At 49.7% G+C, this 19,783-nt stretch overlaps 1 protein-coding gene across 11 annotated transcripts in view; it reads right to left on the bottom strand.

The window, feature by feature from the left end:
- PRRC2B (proline rich coiled-coil 2B) overlaps positions 1-19,783 on the bottom strand; it is an 84,433-nt gene that overhangs the window by 52,712 nt on the left and 11,938 nt on the right. For 10 of the 11 annotated variants that reach the window (XM_070799438.1, XM_070799445.1, XM_070799441.1 and 7 more), the window contains exons 2-4: positions 3,458-3,627; positions 2,296-2,473; positions 166-268 (exon numbers count right to left, since the gene is read on the bottom strand). In XM_070799438.1, coding sequence (XP_070655539.1) covers positions 166-268; positions 2,296-2,473; positions 3,458-3,572 — 396 coding nt within the window. In that variant the 5' untranslated portion in view covers positions 3,573-3,627. The remainder of the gene's footprint in view (positions 1-165; positions 269-2,295; positions 2,474-3,457; positions 3,628-19,783) is intronic. The other variant, XM_070799439.1, reaches the window with a different exon arrangement.

The following is a 19,783-nucleotide window of genomic DNA, read 5'->3' as shown; positions in this document are numbered from 1 at the left end:
CTGCTCAGGTGACTCACCTTGAGCTAAGCCAACAGGAATCCAGCTAGGCATCTACATTCTATCCTGAATCTGGGTCTTTCTTGAAAGTCACTCTTCAGGTTGGCCTCTGGATTGGGCAGGTCACATGGAGCCACCCTTCTCGGCGACAGGGTCCCCAGCACCTACCTCCTGACTGATCGACTGTGTCGGCTTCTGCAAATTGGAGACAGATTTCTGCAAACCCGGCTGCGGCAGCAACTCCGGCGGCTGAGAGGCCGTCACACTGGAACTGGACAAAGGCAGGACACACATGAGGATCAGACAGGCCATGGCCTCAGGGTCCCTCCACACTCCAACCTCCTCTGGCGGATAAAAATACCTCCACCCGGCAGACTCCTAGGCTGGCCAAGAGAACGAGAAACTGGACCACATATGAGGTCTGCTCACCGACCCCTAACAGGATGGCCAGTTCTCTGCCTTCCTGCACAGCTTCTGTCTGCAAAGACTGAAAGCCCGCTGTGAACAACAAAGGGGCGAACAACAAAGAGACGGAGGATCTGCCACAAGGGCGGCTACAGCGGTGGGTGGAGGGGCCCCCGCCTCTCACTCCTGACCAAGGGTTCACAGCTCCTCAGGGGCTGACCACTCTGAAACAGGAGATTTTTTTTTTTTAACCTATTGGTTTATGAAAAAAAAATATATGCTCAAGGCAAAAATAAATACATACAATACAGAATGTGTCACCATCTCATCCTCCAGAGAGAAACTCTAGCAGATTTTTCTACACACGTTAGCATAGTACTTTTTAACACAAGTGGTTTAACACCACACACACACCTCAGTAACTTGTGTTTTACTCCGTACCCGACATCTTTCTATGACAACACATGTGGATCCACTGCTTTCTTCTAATGACACAGGCGAAAGGCCTAGAATGTGCCAATCTCCAGGTTCTCTTCCATGACAGATAAAACCACAGCGAACTTCTCTGTGTGCTCCACACACCGTGTCCCAGCAGGGGTGGCCCTCCCCACTTGGCCACCTCCCCGACCACCAGGGAGGGGCAGCAGACACACAGTGCCGGTGTCTGCCGCCACTACCAACGCTCTCCACTTCTCGCTGGCAAACATGCTTTAGCACACCAGCCCCATTCAAGCTGCTTGATGCCATGCCGACGGTGCATTAAGACTGGATAAAAGGAGGGAGCGAGCTTTTGTCCTCTCTCTCTAGAACTAGCAGTAGCAGAGGCATTTCACTGCTTACACTGAAACGTGTAGCATCAGTTTCATTAGAGGCTGCAGTGTTTATGATTGACAGGAAGAGTAACATTGACATCTGCTACCCACCAGGCCCTGTGCCAAGCACGTAACCCGTGTCTTCTCGTCCCTCTCCTGTAGCCGCCCCTGGAGCCAGGGGTTATTTGTACTTCACAGGAGGACACTGATGGTCAGAAGTCAAATGGTTCCCCAGCTTCCACAAAGCTAATAAATGGCCTGGCTAGAAATCACACAGCAGTGTCTGATTCTACAAGTCACACTATACCATGAATCGGGACGATTCCTATTCAGACTGTTAGGAAATGTTTACAATATTTGGTTATTACTGATCGATCACCTGGCCAAATAATCTGTTCACTCTCTACATCTTGTCTGAATTAACTACAGGAAGCTTTGGGCCATTTTCAATTAGAGAAAAGGACCCTGGTTGGCAGGCCGTGATCTGGGCCACCTTTACTTTCTGGGTCCAGAGTATCAGCAGCCAGACCTCAGGGACACAAAGGTGGACGAGGCCAAACTGCTCCGTTTCCACCGCCTGACAAGCAAACCCCAGCAGCCAGGTTCTGCCTGCCGGCCTTAGTGACACCATGTCCCTCCCTGATGCTTTCCTGCCCGTCCCCGATGCAGGGCAGCTGCATACTGACGCGGAGTGCCTGGACCCAGTGTGGCTCTCCTCAGTGACCAGGTCGTGGGGAGCAGGGCACCTGCCTGTGTGGGGCGCTGCGATCCCTCAATGCAGAAGGCTCCTCCTTCTCCACCTGGGGCTCAGTACCCGGGGACCCCAACCAAAATCAAGCACTCGGCTCTGTCCACAGTGGCTTGTGCAGGAACTGGCTCGAGTCATTGCATAAGCTCCTCTGGGAGTGACGAGGGCTTTTTTAATAAGGCACAAGGGACACTGATCACTGGGACTAGGTGGCTCACAGAAACCCTGCTGTTTGGCTCTAGGAGCCAGGAAGCGAGAAACAACTCAGCAGCAGGAGGAGAGGTGGAAGAGACATCCTCCAACTCCCGCCCACCGCCCACCCCTCACTCTCACCTCTTTGGGTCTTGCTGGTCCTGCTTGTTTGCCCATCCTGTTCCGTCCTTGGGTACTATCACGATGTTGGGGTCGTTTCCTTTGTTTTCAGACTTCAGGCTTGGCAGGTTTGCAGGTGGTGGCATGCGCCGGGCCGTGGCAACTTTCCCAAGACTTTGTAAGCCATGTCGAGGAATAACTGCGGGGGGAGGGATGGAAAGAGATGTTGCACAGGAAGTCACGGAAGCAGAGATGCTGGGTTTACTCAGCTGCTCTTCTAAACTCTAAGTGATGATGACAATGGCAACCAAACGAAACACGAGGGACAGATCTGCCATGAACACACACAGAAGGACTTCCCTGGTGGTCCAGTGACTGAAGACTCTGCAGTGCCAATGCAGGGGGCTGGGTTCAATCTCTGGTCAGGGAACTAGATCCCACACGCTACAATTAAGATCCCTCATGCTGCAACTAAAGATCCTGCGTGTGGCAACTAACGCCCAGTGCAGCTAAATACATACATAAAAATACTTTAAACAGAAACAAAAACACACAAAAGTGCCTGGTCGTAACTTGCAGTCACTTCACCAAGGACTTCAGAGACACAGGCTGCTGAAGCCACTGCAGAGGCTTCCGGTTACTTGTGGGCAGTAGGCTCAGGGAGTTTAAGTTTAGGACACAGTGAAGAGCCAGGCCCCAAAACGTCCATCCCACACAGTCACCAGCCCTCTGCAAGGGGAGACTGCTCTGGCCTCATGACAGCAGGACTGCGGGGACTCAGCCAAGCCTAAGCAGGGCCCCCGACATTCAAAAGATTCTCAGGGGGTGTGGACAGAATCAACAGGAAATTTTCCCACCAAGTTCCGGAACAGCAGAACCACAAAAGCTAAAAAGGGTAACTCTAGTGCAAATTAAATTCCATTCTACCCATCGGGCTCAAAATAGCCAGAGCTTCAATAAGACAAGACAGATGAGGAAAAAATCCTGCTACAGCAGTCAGGAATAGAAGTAGAGGGTAATGGCCTCCCCAGTAACTATGCGGGTGACCCCATGGGCCCAGAAGACTGGCTTGTGTGGACCACATCTGTCTGACCAGACAGGGGACCCTAGGTTTTCCTGGTCCTAGACCCGAAAGTCTCACCTGAGGGAGAGCACAGGGTACTGGGCCCCCACCAGCTCTTACCTGAGGATCTGACTGAATCTACTGATTTTCCTTTATACTTGTCAAACAGGCTGAGAGTCGAATACTTGCTTTTCCCATCCTTGCCCTTGGTTATTTGCCCCAAACGATCGGACATTGCGATGAAATGTCATCTAGTAAGGAAATTTTTCTCGGCACCGCTCCCGATCTACCTTTGAAATGGGGGGAAAAAAAAGTGTTAATCCACCAGAACCTCTGATCCAGTGAACTGAATCCTTAGGGATCATGGATCTCCTTGAAGATGTGAAGAAAGCTTCGGACTCTGTCCCTAGAAAGATGCCCTTCCCACGCACAGGCAGCCTTTCTCACATTTAAAGAGCATCTTGTAGACACCACCCCACCTCCAATGATAGGAACTCTCCCTGCCTGCAAATCAGCTGCACTCCCTCACTCACCAGCCACAATGAGAGGTAAACTTCACACATCAGGCCCTCTGAATCAAGGACAGCTCCTCAAGGTGGAAAAACAAAGGCTCATTCCCTTGTAGCACAACAATGTAACATCACAAATAACGCCTTCCTCATGGAAAGCTGTCCATTCCCAGGATGAGCAAAACCAAGCCAGAGGAAGTGTACAGCCAGGAAATCACCTGAAGCAGCTGGTATGGGCGCTTTTCAAACCAAAGAACCAGCACCCAGAGGGAAACACCTGTTCAGGCACCAAGAGCAGGGCTCTCTGAGGCATGGACAGGAGAGCAGGCCTCCTTGGGGAGAGGAGCCCATGTGGGCAGTACTGTCCACACCTGCCCTCCACTGGGAGAAAATCTTCAAAGGCCAGCCCAGGAAGCAGCGTCTCCTGAGTGCCACCTTCTACCTTTCCGCTGGCTCCTCCAGAAGCACCTTCCTTGTTCACTTTGGCATTCATCAATTTAAATACCCAGTGAGGCCACGTGCCGGGCACTGAGGACCACCGGCTCCAGTGCTTTCATTCTACACTCACCCTTGGCTTTAGGTTCTAAGTTTGATCGTGGGAGAACAAAAACTTGTACAAGTGACTGTTACTTCCCACTGGAATTAACATATGGGGAAAAAAGCTAAAGCATCAACTTAGGCCTAGTGATAAAATGTTTTCAATGACAAAACGGAAGTGAAAACATCCATGACTCACAACAGGCACCCGGCATAGCTGCTGCAGTCGTTTCGCCCTATTCTGAAGCCAGCACGGCCGGAGGAGCACAGCCAGTGAGCTGGGCGCATCCGTCCCTCCACTCATGTCACATGAAACATGACACTCAAGCCCTGCCGTCACTGTCTCGGGTGCAGGAACAGAGAAGCACACGCTCTGCATCTGGAAACACTCCAGCACCTCGATGGATACCCAGGGCTGAGCGTCCTGAGTTGCATACAATGTGAAGGGGTCACCTACCCAGCAGTCACCCTCCTTCACGGAAGTGCCCCTCTCCTCCCCACAGGGCTTCAGCCACCCAGGTACGGTGTGGCATGGCTTAGTTACTAAGTCATGTCTGACTCTTAGGACCCCATGAACTGTAGCCCGCCAGGCTGTTCGGTCCACGGGATTCTCCAGGCAAGAATACTGGAGTGGGTTGCCGTTTCCTCCTCCAGAGGATCTTCCCAACCCAGGGATGGAACCCGCATCCCCTGCATTAGCAGATGGGTGGGTTCTTTACCAGTGAGCCACCAGGACAGAGCCACCCAAGATGGGTACTTAACTCCCTTCCTCACTCAGATCCCGGTTTAGGCAGCCACAGCCGGCCAGGGAGAGGCCCCCACGCAGCCTAGCGCTCAGGCCCCAGGAGGCCAACAGTGTGGCAGTGGCCAGGAAAGGAGAGCAGGCCCATGAAGAAACAAACGCAAGTGCTCACCAAGATGGCCCATCAGAGCGCTCCACGCCAGCTCCCTCTCTGGTGCCTGCCCACATGCCAGGGGCTACACACCCTCTATCTTTAAATCCCCGCCTCTAAAGCTGCACACAGGGAGTTTCTGCCACAGTCAGAACTGGTAATAACTAACCTCCCCAGACTGCTTCCCAACGCTGGGCTGCAAGGCCCTGTAGGAAAGAGACTGGATCTTGTCCCATGTCAAAATGACCAGTAATTAATAAGCTTTCAAATGGAAAACCACCTGAAATTCTCCATTAAGACTAGATAAGATCTAATTTTCAGATGTTTCTGTCAGATAGAACAATAGAAAAGTTCACTAGGGTAGGAACATGAACCCCTCCCAATACACTCACGTGCGCGCACACATCACACTATTAACAAGAGCCCTTGAAAACTGCCCCCAAGGTGACAGCCATAGGCAGCCCCAGCCTGCAGGGTTCAGTCCAAACCATGGGTTGGCAAAATACTAGTCAGGCCCCAGTCAATGGCTCATTTTGTAAGGCCCTCAAGGTAAAGATGATTTCCACCCCCCATTTTCACACTTGTTTTTAAAAAATAAAGAATATGCAACAGGACATGTGGTTGGCAAAATCTGCTGACTCTGGGTCTAAAAGGAAAAGCCCTGAACACGGGAAATAGATGGGCACCCCTGAGGAGGCCCTACAGCTCCAGCAGGGGTCCAAGCAGGGCGCCCCACCAAAGTGGGAGCCGCCCAGGCAGAGGGGTGCAGTCTCATATTCATCAGTAGGGCACTACTCCACTGAGGACTCTGAGCACTCTCCACACACTCCCGCGGCCTGCTGAGTAACGGAAGTGTGGATGCCCTAATTCCCAGAACCCGTGAGTATGTTACCTTCCCAGCCAACAGGGACTTTGCAGGTATGATTAAATTGAGGATCCTGAAATGGACAGATCATCCTGGATTATCCGGGTGGGCTTAATGTAATCACAAGGGTCTTAGAGAGGGAGGCAGGAGGGTCAGAGTCTGAGTGGTTAACAGGAGCACAGGTTGGAGTAAGGCTCTTTAAAGGTGGAAGAGGACTAAGAGCAGAGGGGTGCAGGCCGCCCGGAAAAGCTGCACAGGCCAGGAAAGCCCCCAGGAGAACGCAGCCCTGCCGCTGCTTTGACTTCAGCCCAGCGACATCACTGCAGACTTCCAGCATCCAGAACCAGGACAGAATGTGTCTGTTTTGTTTTCAGCCGCTAGAGTTTTATGGTCATCAGTCACAGCAACAACAGAAAACTAATATATTCATTCATTCAACACGTCTTTACCAGGCAGGCACTGCCATGTGTCCACGCCCTGAGCTGGGCCTGGGATACAACCTCCGCCCCACGTCCAGCCTACACGTCTGCAGTCACATAGCTGATTAATAAGAAGCATGTTCCAGAATGTCTCACTTTAGCACTGTCGTGGGAAACGCTAAGTCACAGCCACATCTCTGCTCCCCCTGAACCTACAAACACTTCTAAACAAAGCCAGCGGTGCCTTCCTCCCAGCCACACAACTTGCAGGACTACAGATGCAGCATCACCCACTTAAATCCAGATACACTATTCCTTACTGAATTAAAAACCAAACCAACAAAGACAAGTGAAATAAAAATTATTCATCAGACATTCTGGGCAGTCAAAAAAATTAAGACTTGAACTATCACATAATCCTGACAATCCCACTTCTGGGAATTTATGCAAAGAATACGAAAATACTAATTTGAAAAGATGTATGTACCCCAATGTTCATCACAGCATTATTTACAGTAGCCAAAAGGATGAACGAATAAAGAAGTTGTGATACATATACACAATGAAATACAAGACAAAACTCTGCCATTTGTGACAACAAGGATGAACCTTTAGGGTATAATGCTAAATGAAATACATCAGATGTAGAAAGACAAATATTGTATGATTTCAACCCACAGGTGGAATACAAAAATCAAACCAACAAACAAAAAATAAATGAAACCAAAGCAAACACACACACAGATACAGAGAACAGTGGTGAGCAGAAAGGAAGGGACAAGAAGAGGAAAAAATGGCCAAGGATCATCTGTATGATGGATGAAACTTCATTTCTTGTGGTCAGCATGCTCTGGGGCACAAGAAATAGAAACACCAAGTTGTACAGATAAAACATACAATGTTATAAACCAGTGTTACCGCAATAAAAAATAAATCTTAGGGAATAAGTATTCGTTAGTCCAAATTTCCACCAGTTCACTGATACAAACAGATCTCCCTGATTCTGCACTGCCTGGGCCCCGGGGCAGAGGTCAGAGTGCACACAGGTCAGAGTGGACACAGAGCGCTCAGTGGGTTTCCTGGTGACACCACACCACTCAGAACTAACCAGTCCCCCCACAAGAAGCACTAGGGAACCAGAGCCTGACTGCACCCCCACTCTTGGCATCCTGGAAAAAAGTAAGGAAAATAAATGAACCAATGGGAGCTAAGGAGTGTTAATCGGTCAACAATTGTTGCTTGAATTACACCCTCTAAATAACTCAACCCCTCAGCAAATGCTAACTGAGCACGTACTACGTTTAGGGAATATGCTTTCTACTCCTTTTGACAAAAGCCCCTCAGTGAGGCCAAGACAGGAACACGCTGGGCTAACACCTGCTCTGAACCCATAGGCATACTTTTTAGAAGGCCCTTTTCCCACTTTTTAACCAAGTTATGTACTTGAGAACACTACCGGCCGCTCTAGACCTGTTTTCCCACACAGACTGAGGGACCACAGCCAGATTTCACAAATGCCAACAGGTTCTAAAATCAAACATACCCAATGTTAATAACCCACGGCCATGAAATTACGTGGTTTATTGTCAAAGCAGCGTCTCACCACACATCACGACTGGATTCTGCATTGCTACAGAAATCTGGGGTGCTAACAGGCAATGCGACTGAGTCACCATTGCTATGGAAACAGCCCCTGTGGGGGAGGGGGCCTGATACTTGTTCACCATAAGGCTCCACGTAGAGCGCACAGATGGACGTCCTTCAGGCCCAATTCTCCCTCCAGCAGGGCAGGCCAGTTACACACAGCCAGCCTGGCCAAACTGCGAGAGGCCGCAGGGGGCCCAGAGAGCAACAACTACTGGTATATACCTGGCCCCTTACAAAGCAAGGTTACAGACACCAGCCTCGGGGCACGCAAGGGTTCTTTGCATGAAGACTTCACTGAACAAATACCAAATACAAATAAACCCATTCTGGTTTCCCCAGCAGCACACAGGTATCCATCTCCTCCAAGAATCGGGGTCACGTCTAGGGCCCAGCTCTGCCCCACCTGCGTCTCTGGCTGCTCTACCTACCCCTGGGTTTTCACAAACATCAGGCCCAGAATACTGCTGGTATGGCTTTACCCAGCTTATGAATATCTGCTGAGTTTCTGGTCTGTCAATACACATGCAAAGATTACTAGTCGAGGGCTCCACTAGCCTGTCACATGGCAGAGACAAACATGTGGGTGTGGCTCGTGAGGCTGGGAGGCCAGAGAACACGCTTCTGGTGGGTCAGGGGCATGTCTGTTCAGCCTGGCTCGTTGGGGACGAACCAGTGGAGACTCCAGGTTCTGTGGGCGGCACAGAGCAAGCCTGGAGCCCAGCCAGGGCTCTCGCTCTGCACGCGCTCCCTTTTGTAGGCAGCAGAATTCTTATCTGGGGTGTTGCTTTTTTTTTCCTAAACAAGATCTAATTTGGGTCCTTGGTACTCCATCTACAGCAACTAGAGCCCCGTCCTGCCCTCCTACTGGAAGCCCTCCCCACCATCCAGGCCCGCCCTCCCCAGGCCCTGCCTGGGTCCCTGGGCATTCTCACCAAGAAAGAAAGAAGCAAAAAGCACCCCAAATCTGTGTGAAGACAACTTTAGGGGAATGAAGAAAAGGACATCTTAAATCCGGATCTGCCTAATCTGGCAACTTTCCTTTCCTAAAAGTGCTGAGAGGCCAGGCTCTACAAGAACAAAGGAGCCAGAAAGATTCGCCCACAAAGGCAACTTAATCCAGGCCCCGCCCCTCCAGACAGTAGTCCCAGCCGTCAGGTCACCAGAAGACGCCTGCTCTCGTCCACTAGAGGGAGGACCTCCCAGCTTCCAGCTTATAAAAAGCCATTTCCGAGTAATAGGATTCATTTCACTTCCACTTGGATACCAGCCAGCGGCAGATGCCCGCCCGCCCAGCCAGGGACTCCCCAGGGTAGCACTCAGGGACAGCGGGGCACCCGCTGACACTCGCTGCCCTCCATGCTCAGAAGACACTATGGGTCATCAGTCCGCTTTACAGAGAAGGACACTACATTATGGTCAGGACAGAGCAGTAAACCGTCCAGGGTCACAGGCCACTGAGTGCTGGGGCAGGCCTGGAGCCCAGGCGCGGACACCTGACTGCAGACTCTCTGCCCAGGGACCCTGACTCTAGGCTGCTGGGGCTCGGCCTGGGGGACAGCGAGTGCCCTGGCTCAGACATGTGGCAACCCTGGCTCAAAGGGTGCCTCCTGGGCGACTGTACAGATGACGGGACTGGACAAAGTGCTTAAAAACAAAACATTTTCTACACGCCAATGCTGCTGACCAACAACAGCCAGGTTTACATCGGGGCAAATCCAGGCTTTTCACAGGTGTCCCTGAGTCTGGCAACATTTGGGCAAATCATCTGCTTTCCTGAGCAGTCCTCAATCCTGAGGATACCTGGAGCCAGCACCACGTGGCTCTCTCCTCCAGTCACCGACACTGAAGGGCCCACTGCGAGCTCAGAGAGGGGGGGGTCCCCGGGGAAGACCCACAAGCCACAAAAACAGTGCATTCAGCCTAGGTGCCACAGTCACCAGGCACAAGCAGAAGCCCCCAACCTGGGATGAGGTGAAAGCAAAGAAAGATCCCACTGCCACAAAGAACACACCAAAAAGCATGAACCGCTCAGGAATGGAAGCGGAGAGCGAGGCTGGGTAAACAGGTCAGGAAATAAGCAGGTCTGGAAAGGACATGGTCGCCAGACAGTATGCTTGTCCAGTCTCAGTCAGAACATAAAGAACCATCACCATACAATCCAGGATGAGATGAATAAATAATCCCATCCTTCTCCAACATGTCAGCATCTGTGGAAAAAGAACGTTAACACAGGGTAGGTGCCAACCATCAAGTTCTCAGATGTGTGCTGCCCACTCTGTGGCTGCCGAGGGGCTATTCAGCGCTGGGCATGTGGAGGTGCCTCCTGTGGAGGGCTGGACTAGGCACCTCCGGCACACAGTACCCTGCCCTGCACTGCTGCGACCAGAACACAGGAAGCAGCAGAGCTGGGTTCCAGCGAAGCTCCATTCACAGAAACAGGAAGGGGGCCGGCACTGGGGGCTGCGGCCACCGGACCCCTAGTCTAAAGGGAGAAGTAGATATGGAAATGGGCTCAACCAAGAGGGGTTCACATATGCCCCAGGATGTGGTGGAGGGTGGAGGGTGGGGAACCCCACCTGGGTTTGCAGGGGAGCTTCTGCTGTCTCGCCCAGCGATAGCACCACCAACTCCACACCTCCGGCTTTCAGTGGCTCCCTTCAGGGCCCCAGTCAGAAAATCAGGTTGGCTGGCCAGAAGTAGGGGACCCCCCGCCACATCTCTCCAGGCCCCAACAGGCAGGAGCTGGCCCACCTGCAAAGCTGGAGCTTGGGACCAATCATTCCACCTGCAGGAGCCCCAGGCAGGTGAGGTTTCTGCAGGACAGGCGTGAGGCATGACTGCAGAACACAGCACGAACCTCCACAGGAAGGAGAATAAGCAGAAGGAAAGTAAAGGCCTGAGGGACAACAAAGGGGTGGGAACAATGCAGGAGAGAAATGCGAGGAGGGCCACACCCCCAGGAGACAGCACACTCAGGAAGCTATAGCAGTTAAACATAAAGGCAGTAAGGGCGAAGGCCACGCTGCAGGGGCTAGAGCCCTTCCCCACCCCCACTTCTCCGGCACATGGGGTCTGCAAGCCCTGCCCCCCCGCTGCCCTGAACCCCATCCAGCCCTAAACACCCCCCACCAGAACCAAACCAGGTCACGGGCACCTGCTCAGACACCTTCAACCTCATCCCGATGCTTGCTGGAGGGTCAAATCCAGGACCAACAGGCGACCCCACACCCCTGCCACTCTCGTCCCCACCCCACCCCCGCCGCTCTCCTCTCTCCAAACTCAGGTCAGCATGTCACCTCCACACTGGCCGGTTTCCCTGTGGATTTACTGAGATGAACACCCTGCTATGCACCTCAAAGGCTGGCATCAGGAATAAATGAATGAAGAACACAACACACGCGATCCAGGGCTCTCCCACAGGTCGGGCCCCAGGCTCAGCAGCACCATTGGCCCTGCAACACTACTCAATCTTCCCTCTCCTCTGCGGCCAGTGACGCCTCCAGCTTCCTGCCTACCTCCAGGCTCCAGGGACCTCTCTGTGGTCTCACAGCCTATGGACCCTGACGGCAGAGAGCAGACCTTCAAACCAAGACCGAAAATTCTCGGGGGTTCAAGATCTGCCTGTGAATGCCTTTAATTAATTCTTAGGAGACAGAGATGTGCTTTAATCACATCTTTTCACCTCGAGATGAACCCTCGAGATCAACACTTCACTGCAACCACCTTTTGAACAGCACTGAACTGCCCCGGTTTCAAGGCATCCCACGTGAGGGCAGTAAGCAGGGGTATCCAAGGCAACCACACGCCGGGGTGAGGACAGACCTGCGGTGGACAGCCCTGGTCCTGCTCATTCATTTACCCCCAACATGTCTTAGTAACAAGGAATATATGCTTGATACAGAAAAACCGTGAAGCTTAAAAAACAAAATGAAAAATGATCACCCGTCACCCAGCTCCCAGTCACACTGCTGGACCTCTTCACCAGCACAAGTCACTGGGACGCAGGGGCCACTGGGCTGCGATGCTAATTATCTGCCTCCTGCTACTCTTCCATTGTGGTTTTGTTTCCTACTTCAAGAGTTCAGCAACGGAAGTCAAAAACTATCTGAATTTTAAACAGATCATTGTTTAAAAAAATTATGAAAGCGATTTTAAGGAGAGCTTAGAGAATATTGCAGACAAGCTGAGCACAAGCACTGGAGGCCGCTGGCCCAGCTGGCTGCGCCTGTCACTCTCCCCGCCACCAGCGACTCTGTTTACACCCAAAGCCCTTCCTGTAGGAATGACGTCACCCGCAGCAGCTGGAGTCTGGGCACTGGAAGCAAGCAAGAGGACTAACTGGCAGGAAGTGCTTTTCTTTAGCTCAGGAGACAGCACGCCTTCCAACCTCCCCAAACCCCAGGACCTCACAGATCCACTGCTGAAAACAGAGGATGGTACAGAGAGAGAGAGAGATTAGCTCTATCACCAGGGAGCAGCCAGTGCTGCCGCACAGGCTCTGGGGGCAAGCCCTCCCCATGAGGACCAATTCCCTCCAGCAGGCAGCAGCTCTCTCCACACAGATCGCCAAGATGGAAGGAGCCTGTGAGCCCAAACCCGCTGTGGGGACAGAAGATCTACTTGGAAGGCTGTTGCAGAGACTAGAGATAGTGGTCCCAAGGTGCGATGGAGACCTCCATGGCAGAGCAGGAATCCACCAACAGGCCTGGTCACTCCCTTACCCCCAGCCCCCCTGCATCTTCAGGCTCCCTCCCTTCTCAAGAGAACAGAGAGCTCTGTAAGGACATGGTGCCAAATGACCAGACATCCTAACCCATCCTTTCTTCAGGGCCTTGCAAACCTCTGCTGCCACAACTGCAAAAGGCAGCTCTAGATGTCCTGATGTTATGAGACAACCACCACTGATCACGTGGAAAAAAGCAGCTGAGTGGTGTCATCAACACACACACACACACAATTACACATACGTACGTAAACGTGACTGTATACCTATCTACATGTGCACACACATCCCAGATATGACCCTTCATTCAATTTCATTTGATTCACAGAAACTCTTTAAAAAGCAGGGGTGTTCTGGTTAAACAGGGCATAAGGACCACGGGCATTTATGGCTCATCTTTCCAAAACCTTCTAAAAAACAACAACAAAGAGACCCCAAACGACAGGGACAACTTGAGCAAATAACAGACATGAGTAGTAACAAACTTAGGAGATTACAGGGGCCTAGAAACAGGACTCCAGAGAGCTCAGGAGCTCTAGGAGCACTGGGTGCCCTGTTAGACTGCAGGGCAGGGGTGGGAGCGGGGAGAGGATATTAGAGCTGGGAGCACTTGCAGAAAGACTGTATGTACAACAGCCAGCCTCCCACGTCAGCTCCCTCTTCCCCACCCCTCTGGATAAATTAAGAGAAGTCTGGACTTGAGAACACCAGGTCAAAGAGGGTGGTGGGAGTGAAGAAAGGAGCTAAAAACAGAAGCTAAGTGAAAACCTGAGGCGCAGACCCTGAGGGCCTGAGACTCCCTCTGCTGTTGGCCTCACAGGAGAGAGGGAGACAAACAAGACTGCCTCCCTCGAGGTCTCCACACTCCTGGCAAAGAAGGGGTCTTCTCAAAAAATGCAGGCTCTTGGGGACTCAAGAATAAAAGGATGGCTTCTCACTCACCCACCCCACCCCCAAGAGCTCCTTCTGACCCACCCACCAGGTTTTCCAATCAGCTGTGTTCATCTGAGAGCTTGACTGAAAGACAGAAACCAAATAAACAGACAAACAAAAGAACCTGGAGGAAACAGACGAGGCCCCAGGAAACAAAGACTTTTTTTTTTTTAATTAATGTCCTGAGGAAATTAAGAGAAGATGCAGCATGCAAGCATCAGGATTTTTTTCTCTTAAGGGGCAATCAGAAAACAGGAAAAAGCCCAAGGAAGAATTAAAGACAAGACAGCCAAACCCCCATAATGTCAGGTTAATCATGCGAAAAGTACCAGACAAATCACAAGTAGGAGCATTCTACAAAATCTCTCTTCAAAACTCTCAAGGTCACTGGAGACAAGGAAGATCTGGTAATTGTCACAACCTAGAAGAACCTAAATGTGACAACTAAACATTGTATCCTAGAACAGAAAAAGGCCATTAGGCAAAAATTAAGGAAATGTGAATAATACAGACTTCAATGTATAAATACTGGTTAAGTAGCCAGGAGGAATGGACCATAATAATGGAAGATCTTTTTAAGAGAAACTGGGAGCAGAATATACAGAACCTCCAACTTTTCTATAAATCCAAACTATTCTTACAAATTTTTAACTTTCACATCAGTAGAAGAAATGCAAGACAAAGGATCTCCCAGAAAAATTAACAAGGGGGATAAGTGAATACTAGTCTCTACTCCTACCCCAAATTAGATTAATCCAAGGGTCCAGATTTAACTAAGATTTCCAGAAACACAAGAGGAGGGAAATTATCAAATAAAAATTACACGAGAAATTCCCAGAGCTGAAGTACACAAGATTGCAAGGACCTGCCAAGTGCTCAGAGAAATGAGTGTAAAAAGAACACAGGACAACGGGAAACTTCAGGACATCAGGGATAAAGACAAGAACCCCAAAGCTGCCAAAAGCCAACCACGACCCACAAAAAAGGTCCCGGGGAGGAACAAAGGGAATGGCAGTGAGTCCTCATGAGCCAGTGACTTGACTCTCATGAGCATCATTAACCCTCGTATCCAGCTGACCGAGCCAAGTGTGGAGATGGAAGGACGTTTTCAACTCACACAAGGCCACAAAACATTTACGTTCTTAGAAAGGTGCAAGGAAAGATGCTCCAGTGAATAAGAGGCAAATAAATGCAGTAGCCATTCCTGCCTGGAAGCCAGTTCTCCCTTCTTCCTTTCTAGAGGAAGTGACCTAGTCCTCCCCCAGGCAGACAAGAGGCCTGAGAGGCTGGCCCATACCCGGCTGGGCGAGGGGCACACCTGGTCTAAGGGAAAAACTCAGCCTCCTTACCAGTGACCCACCTGGTTCCTTAGGGACACCCCACACAGGACCAACACCCAGAACCTGCCCACCTCTGGAGTTCTACTTACTTGAGCCAATAAATTCCTTATTGTTTAAGACAGCTTAAGACAGGTGCTGTTACTCGATGCTCACGTTCCCCAACTGATGATACACACAGGACGCAAGAAACAAGGGGTCCAGCACAGAGAGACAAGACCCAGAGGGACCACCACCCAAGGCCCAAGATGGCAGCTGCACTACAGTAAGAGCGGACCAGCCATGACGAAAGCGGGGCCGGGGTCCCCAGGGCAGACGGAACTGGCAGGTCTTCTAAGGCATCTGGGCAATTACAAAACAGTATGTGTTGCATGTTATTGGAGCATCTGTAATCTTTGCTCAAGAATATAGGAAGTTTAAAGTACACTTCAATTTATAAATCTTTCCTATTTTGGTAGTGCTTTCTGTATCCTATTTAAAGAATTTTGTCTTCTCCAAGATCATAAAGCTAAGTCTGTTTTATTCTAGAAGCTGTTTTCTCTTTCATGTTTAGCTCTGTAATCTACCTAAAACTGATCCTGGATATGATTTTGGGTAGAAAAATTCTCCCCCTACCCCTATACAGAGAATCCAACTTTCCCAGTACTTTTTATTTAATATTATGTTTTTTAAAAAATTTTGGCCACACCATGGCATGTGGAACCTTAGTTCCCTAACCAGATATTGAACCCATGCCCCCTGTGTTAGAAGGCTGAGCCTTAACCCCTGGACCACGGAGGAAGCCCCCTCCCAGTACTTTTGAGAAGGCCACCTTTCCCATTTGTCATGTGGCACCTTTGTCACAAATTAAGTGACTATTCATGTGCAGTCTGTTTCAAGATCAGTTCTATTCTATCCATTTATTTGTCTGTCCTTCTGCCGACACTGCGATGCCTTACTTACCGTAGTTCTTACCAAGTCCCCACATCTAGCACTGTGTTCTTCAGTACATCAGCTGTGTTCTTCAAGGATGCTTTGATTATCCTTGGCCTTTGATTTTCATATCAATTTCAGAAATCAGTCTGGAATTGGAATGACACGGAATCCGGAGACCAGTGTGGGGAGGGCCGACACAACCTGACAACGAGCGCTACAGTGTGAAGGACACTGCTCCTGCCCCACAGCGGGCATGCCAACCGCTAGCATCTCTGAAAACAGGCAGCCGTCCACTCAAGCCGAGCAAGCGTCTCGCCTGTGACCTGGCAGTTCCACTCTTAGGTATGAACCCAAGAGAACACATACTCACACGCATGAAAGATGTGTCAGAGTGTTAATGGCAGCCAGCACTATTCAGAATAGCTCAAAATGGAAACAAGCTAAAAAATCTATCACTACTAGAACCAACAAATACTATATTCACAGGAAAGTGAAAGGGAAGTCGCTCAGTCATGTCTGACTCTTTGCGACCTCATGGACTGCAGCCCACCAGGCTCCCCTGTGGGATTTTCCAAGCCAGAGTACTGGAGTGGGTTGCCATTTCCTTCTCCAAGGGATCTTCCCGAGCCAGGGATCGAACCCAGGTCTCCCGCATTACAGGCAGACACTTTACTGTCTGAGCCACCAGGGAAGCCACTATATTCACATAACAGAATACTATTTAACAATGAGAAGGAGCAGACAGGTGGTAACTAGGCTTACCGTGGTGATCTTTTGAAACGTGGAAAAATACTGAATCACTATGCTGTGTACCAAGAACCAATATAGTGCTGTGGGCCAATTAAACAAAGTGCCAGTAATTAGGTAACTAAGTAACTATAACTCACTCACAGAAAAAGAGCAGATATGTGCCTACCAGAGGGGAGTGGAGAGGGAAAGGATGAAGGTGGTCAAAAGGTACAAATTTCCGGTCACAAGATAAGTACGTACCACGGATGCAATACACAACACATAAACATAACTGACACTACTGTATGTTACAGTGGAGAAGGCGGTGGCGCCCACTCCAGTGCTCCTGCCTGGAAAATCCCACGGACGGAGGAGCCCGGTGGGCTGCAGTCCATGGGGTCGCTCAGAGTCGGACAGGACTGAGTGACTTCACTTTCACTTTTCACCTTCATGCATGGAGAAGGAAATGGCAACCCACTCCAGTGTTCTTGCCTGGAGAATCCCAGGGACGGGGGAGCCTGGTGGGCTGCCGTCTATGGGGTCGCAAAGAGTCGGACACGACTGAAGCGACTTAGCTGCAGCAGCAGTACGTTATATATGAAAATCTGTTAGTAAATCCTAGGAGTTCTCATCAGGAGGAAAAAAAGTTTTTTCTATTTCTTTAATTTTGTTATCTGTATGAGATGACATTCGCTAAACTTACTGTGGGTAATCATTTCACAGTGTATGAAAGTCACGTCACTATCCTGTACACCTTGTCAATTATATCTCAATAAAACTGGATAAAAGATAAATGAGAAGGAATAAACTCACACACAACTACACGGGTGAAACTCACAAATACATGTAATAACACTGATGAAAGAAGCCAGACACATAAGCAGAATGAAGAGAGTCAATTTTACGTGGGGGGGGAAGTACACTCCACAATGAAAGTACAACTGTCATGAACCTATATTTATAGAATAATTTAAAAATGAAAAGAATCACTATAAGTAGAGAACATTGGAAAACACAGAAATCGCGAAACCTTGGTCTTAGGTAAGATTTGATCTAAAGCCCACTCAAACAGAAACTAATGAGTCATGTGAAAGGTACATCAGCAAACATGTTCAAAAAGTTATTCTATACGTGTGACTTCAAGGAAAGCCCCAAATCCTGAAAAAGCAAAAATCTCCGACCACAGTGCAATAAAACAAGATGTAATGAGAGCAGAAGTAAAAATAACGCTATCAGTTGGAAAACCTAAAACTCCCTCTTAAAAAACTTTTGACTCAAAGGGGAATTCAAAATCACAGTTGCAGAATACCTAGAAAATAGCACAGATGGAGAAAAGAACACCACACCTGAAACAAAGACAAATTTGTACTCAGAGGAAACTTAATCATCTAAAAACTTAAAATTCCTAACAGAGAAGAATGAAATTAAGCATCTGATAAGAAGTCAGAAAAAAAGACACAAATGAATGTGAAGGCAAGCAGGAACAATTAACAAAGAAAACAGCCAAAAGTAACTTAATGAGCACATTTGAATAAAGCTGGAATTTAAAACAGGAGTTCTTTGGAACAAAATAGCCACTTAGAGAAAAGTACTTGTACCCTCAATTACAGACAAGACATCAAAGCTCAGGGAGGCTAAATGACTGGCCCAAGGTCACTAGCTTCAGGTTGCTATGCTATGCTAAGTCACTTCAGTCGTGTCCGACTCTGTGCGACCCCATAGACGGCAGCCGACCAGGCTCCCCCATCGAGAGTACTGGAGTGGGGTGCCATTAAGGCACAGCAAAACCTGAACTTGAACCCAGTCAAGTCTAACATCCAGGCACTCCTCCAGGAGTGCTGGGCACTGGAGAAACACCTGCTACTGTGATTACAAGGTCCATGCTGGCCACCAAGGGGCCCTGAGGCCCAAAATAAAATGCCCACAGTTCTCCCAGGCTCTGTCCGTACCCCTGGGGCCCCGGTGACTGTGCAGGGAGAGTCTGGCCCAGGGTGGAGTGGGGTCTGAGCAGGGAAGCATCAGGTAAAGAACCCCACTCTTAATTTAGGGTCCAACGGGCACATGGTGTGCGCCGGCCACAGGCTCCTCACCCACTGGGGTCTGCCTCGCGTGTCCCCAAGCACAGCACTTGCTCAATGGGACCGGTGACCATCATCATCATTGCTAATCTACTTAAAACTCTTAAAACTCCTTCTTTCACGGGCAGTGGGGTCAGTCCCTGTTCACCTAGCTCAGCGGCACACTAGCTTGAGCTGAAGCCTGAGAGAGGACTCAGCTAGAAATCCATTTGCAATCTGCAGACAGCTACTGGCCTATCTCACCTTTTCAACATGCAGTTCACTTAGCAAGTAGAAAAAAAAATTTTAAATAAAAAACTTAAGGCAATTTCAACATACAGCCAGGGATGGACAGCTGGACGGATGTGCCACACAAAGGTCTCCCTGCCCAGGGTCAAAACTTACCAAGGACCTGGCAAATAAAAGAGACACAGGACACATAAGCTCTATTTCCGTTTCTCCTTCCTTTTCTGCCTCCAAATAATGGCAAATTATCAAGTGAGAAGCACTCTGCAAATGCCATCGCAATCCATATTGTAAAACCTGATTTAGCAGAGGACAGAAGTTGGAGATGGCATTTGTATTGGATTGTTCCTTTTAACTAGCTCAACAAAGCAATTTCTGAGGACCAGTGATATATAAACAGACATAACTGAATTGGTTGGATTCCTGTGACCCCCACCAGGGCCCTGGAACCAGGAGGTGAGACACTTGAGGCAAGTCTGAGCAAAACTCAGAGCCTGGATGATGCTCTTACCAGGCAAGAGCCAGTCTGCACCAACCCAGGGGTCTGGCCCATAGGTATGTGTCTTCATTTGAATTTATATGGGTTACCTCTGTAATTAGTTATCTCTGTTAACTAACAGGTATTTCTAACACACA

Source organism: Bos indicus, chromosome 11 (assembly GCF_029378745.1).
Source record: "Bos indicus isolate NIAB-ARS_2022 breed Sahiwal x Tharparkar chromosome 11, NIAB-ARS_B.indTharparkar_mat_pri_1.0, whole genome shotgun sequence".
Lineage (NCBI taxonomy): Eukaryota > Metazoa > Chordata > Mammalia > Artiodactyla > Bovidae > Bos > Bos indicus.
The sequence above is the reverse complement of the archived record's forward strand: the minus strand, read 5'-3'. Positions and strand labels throughout refer to the sequence as shown.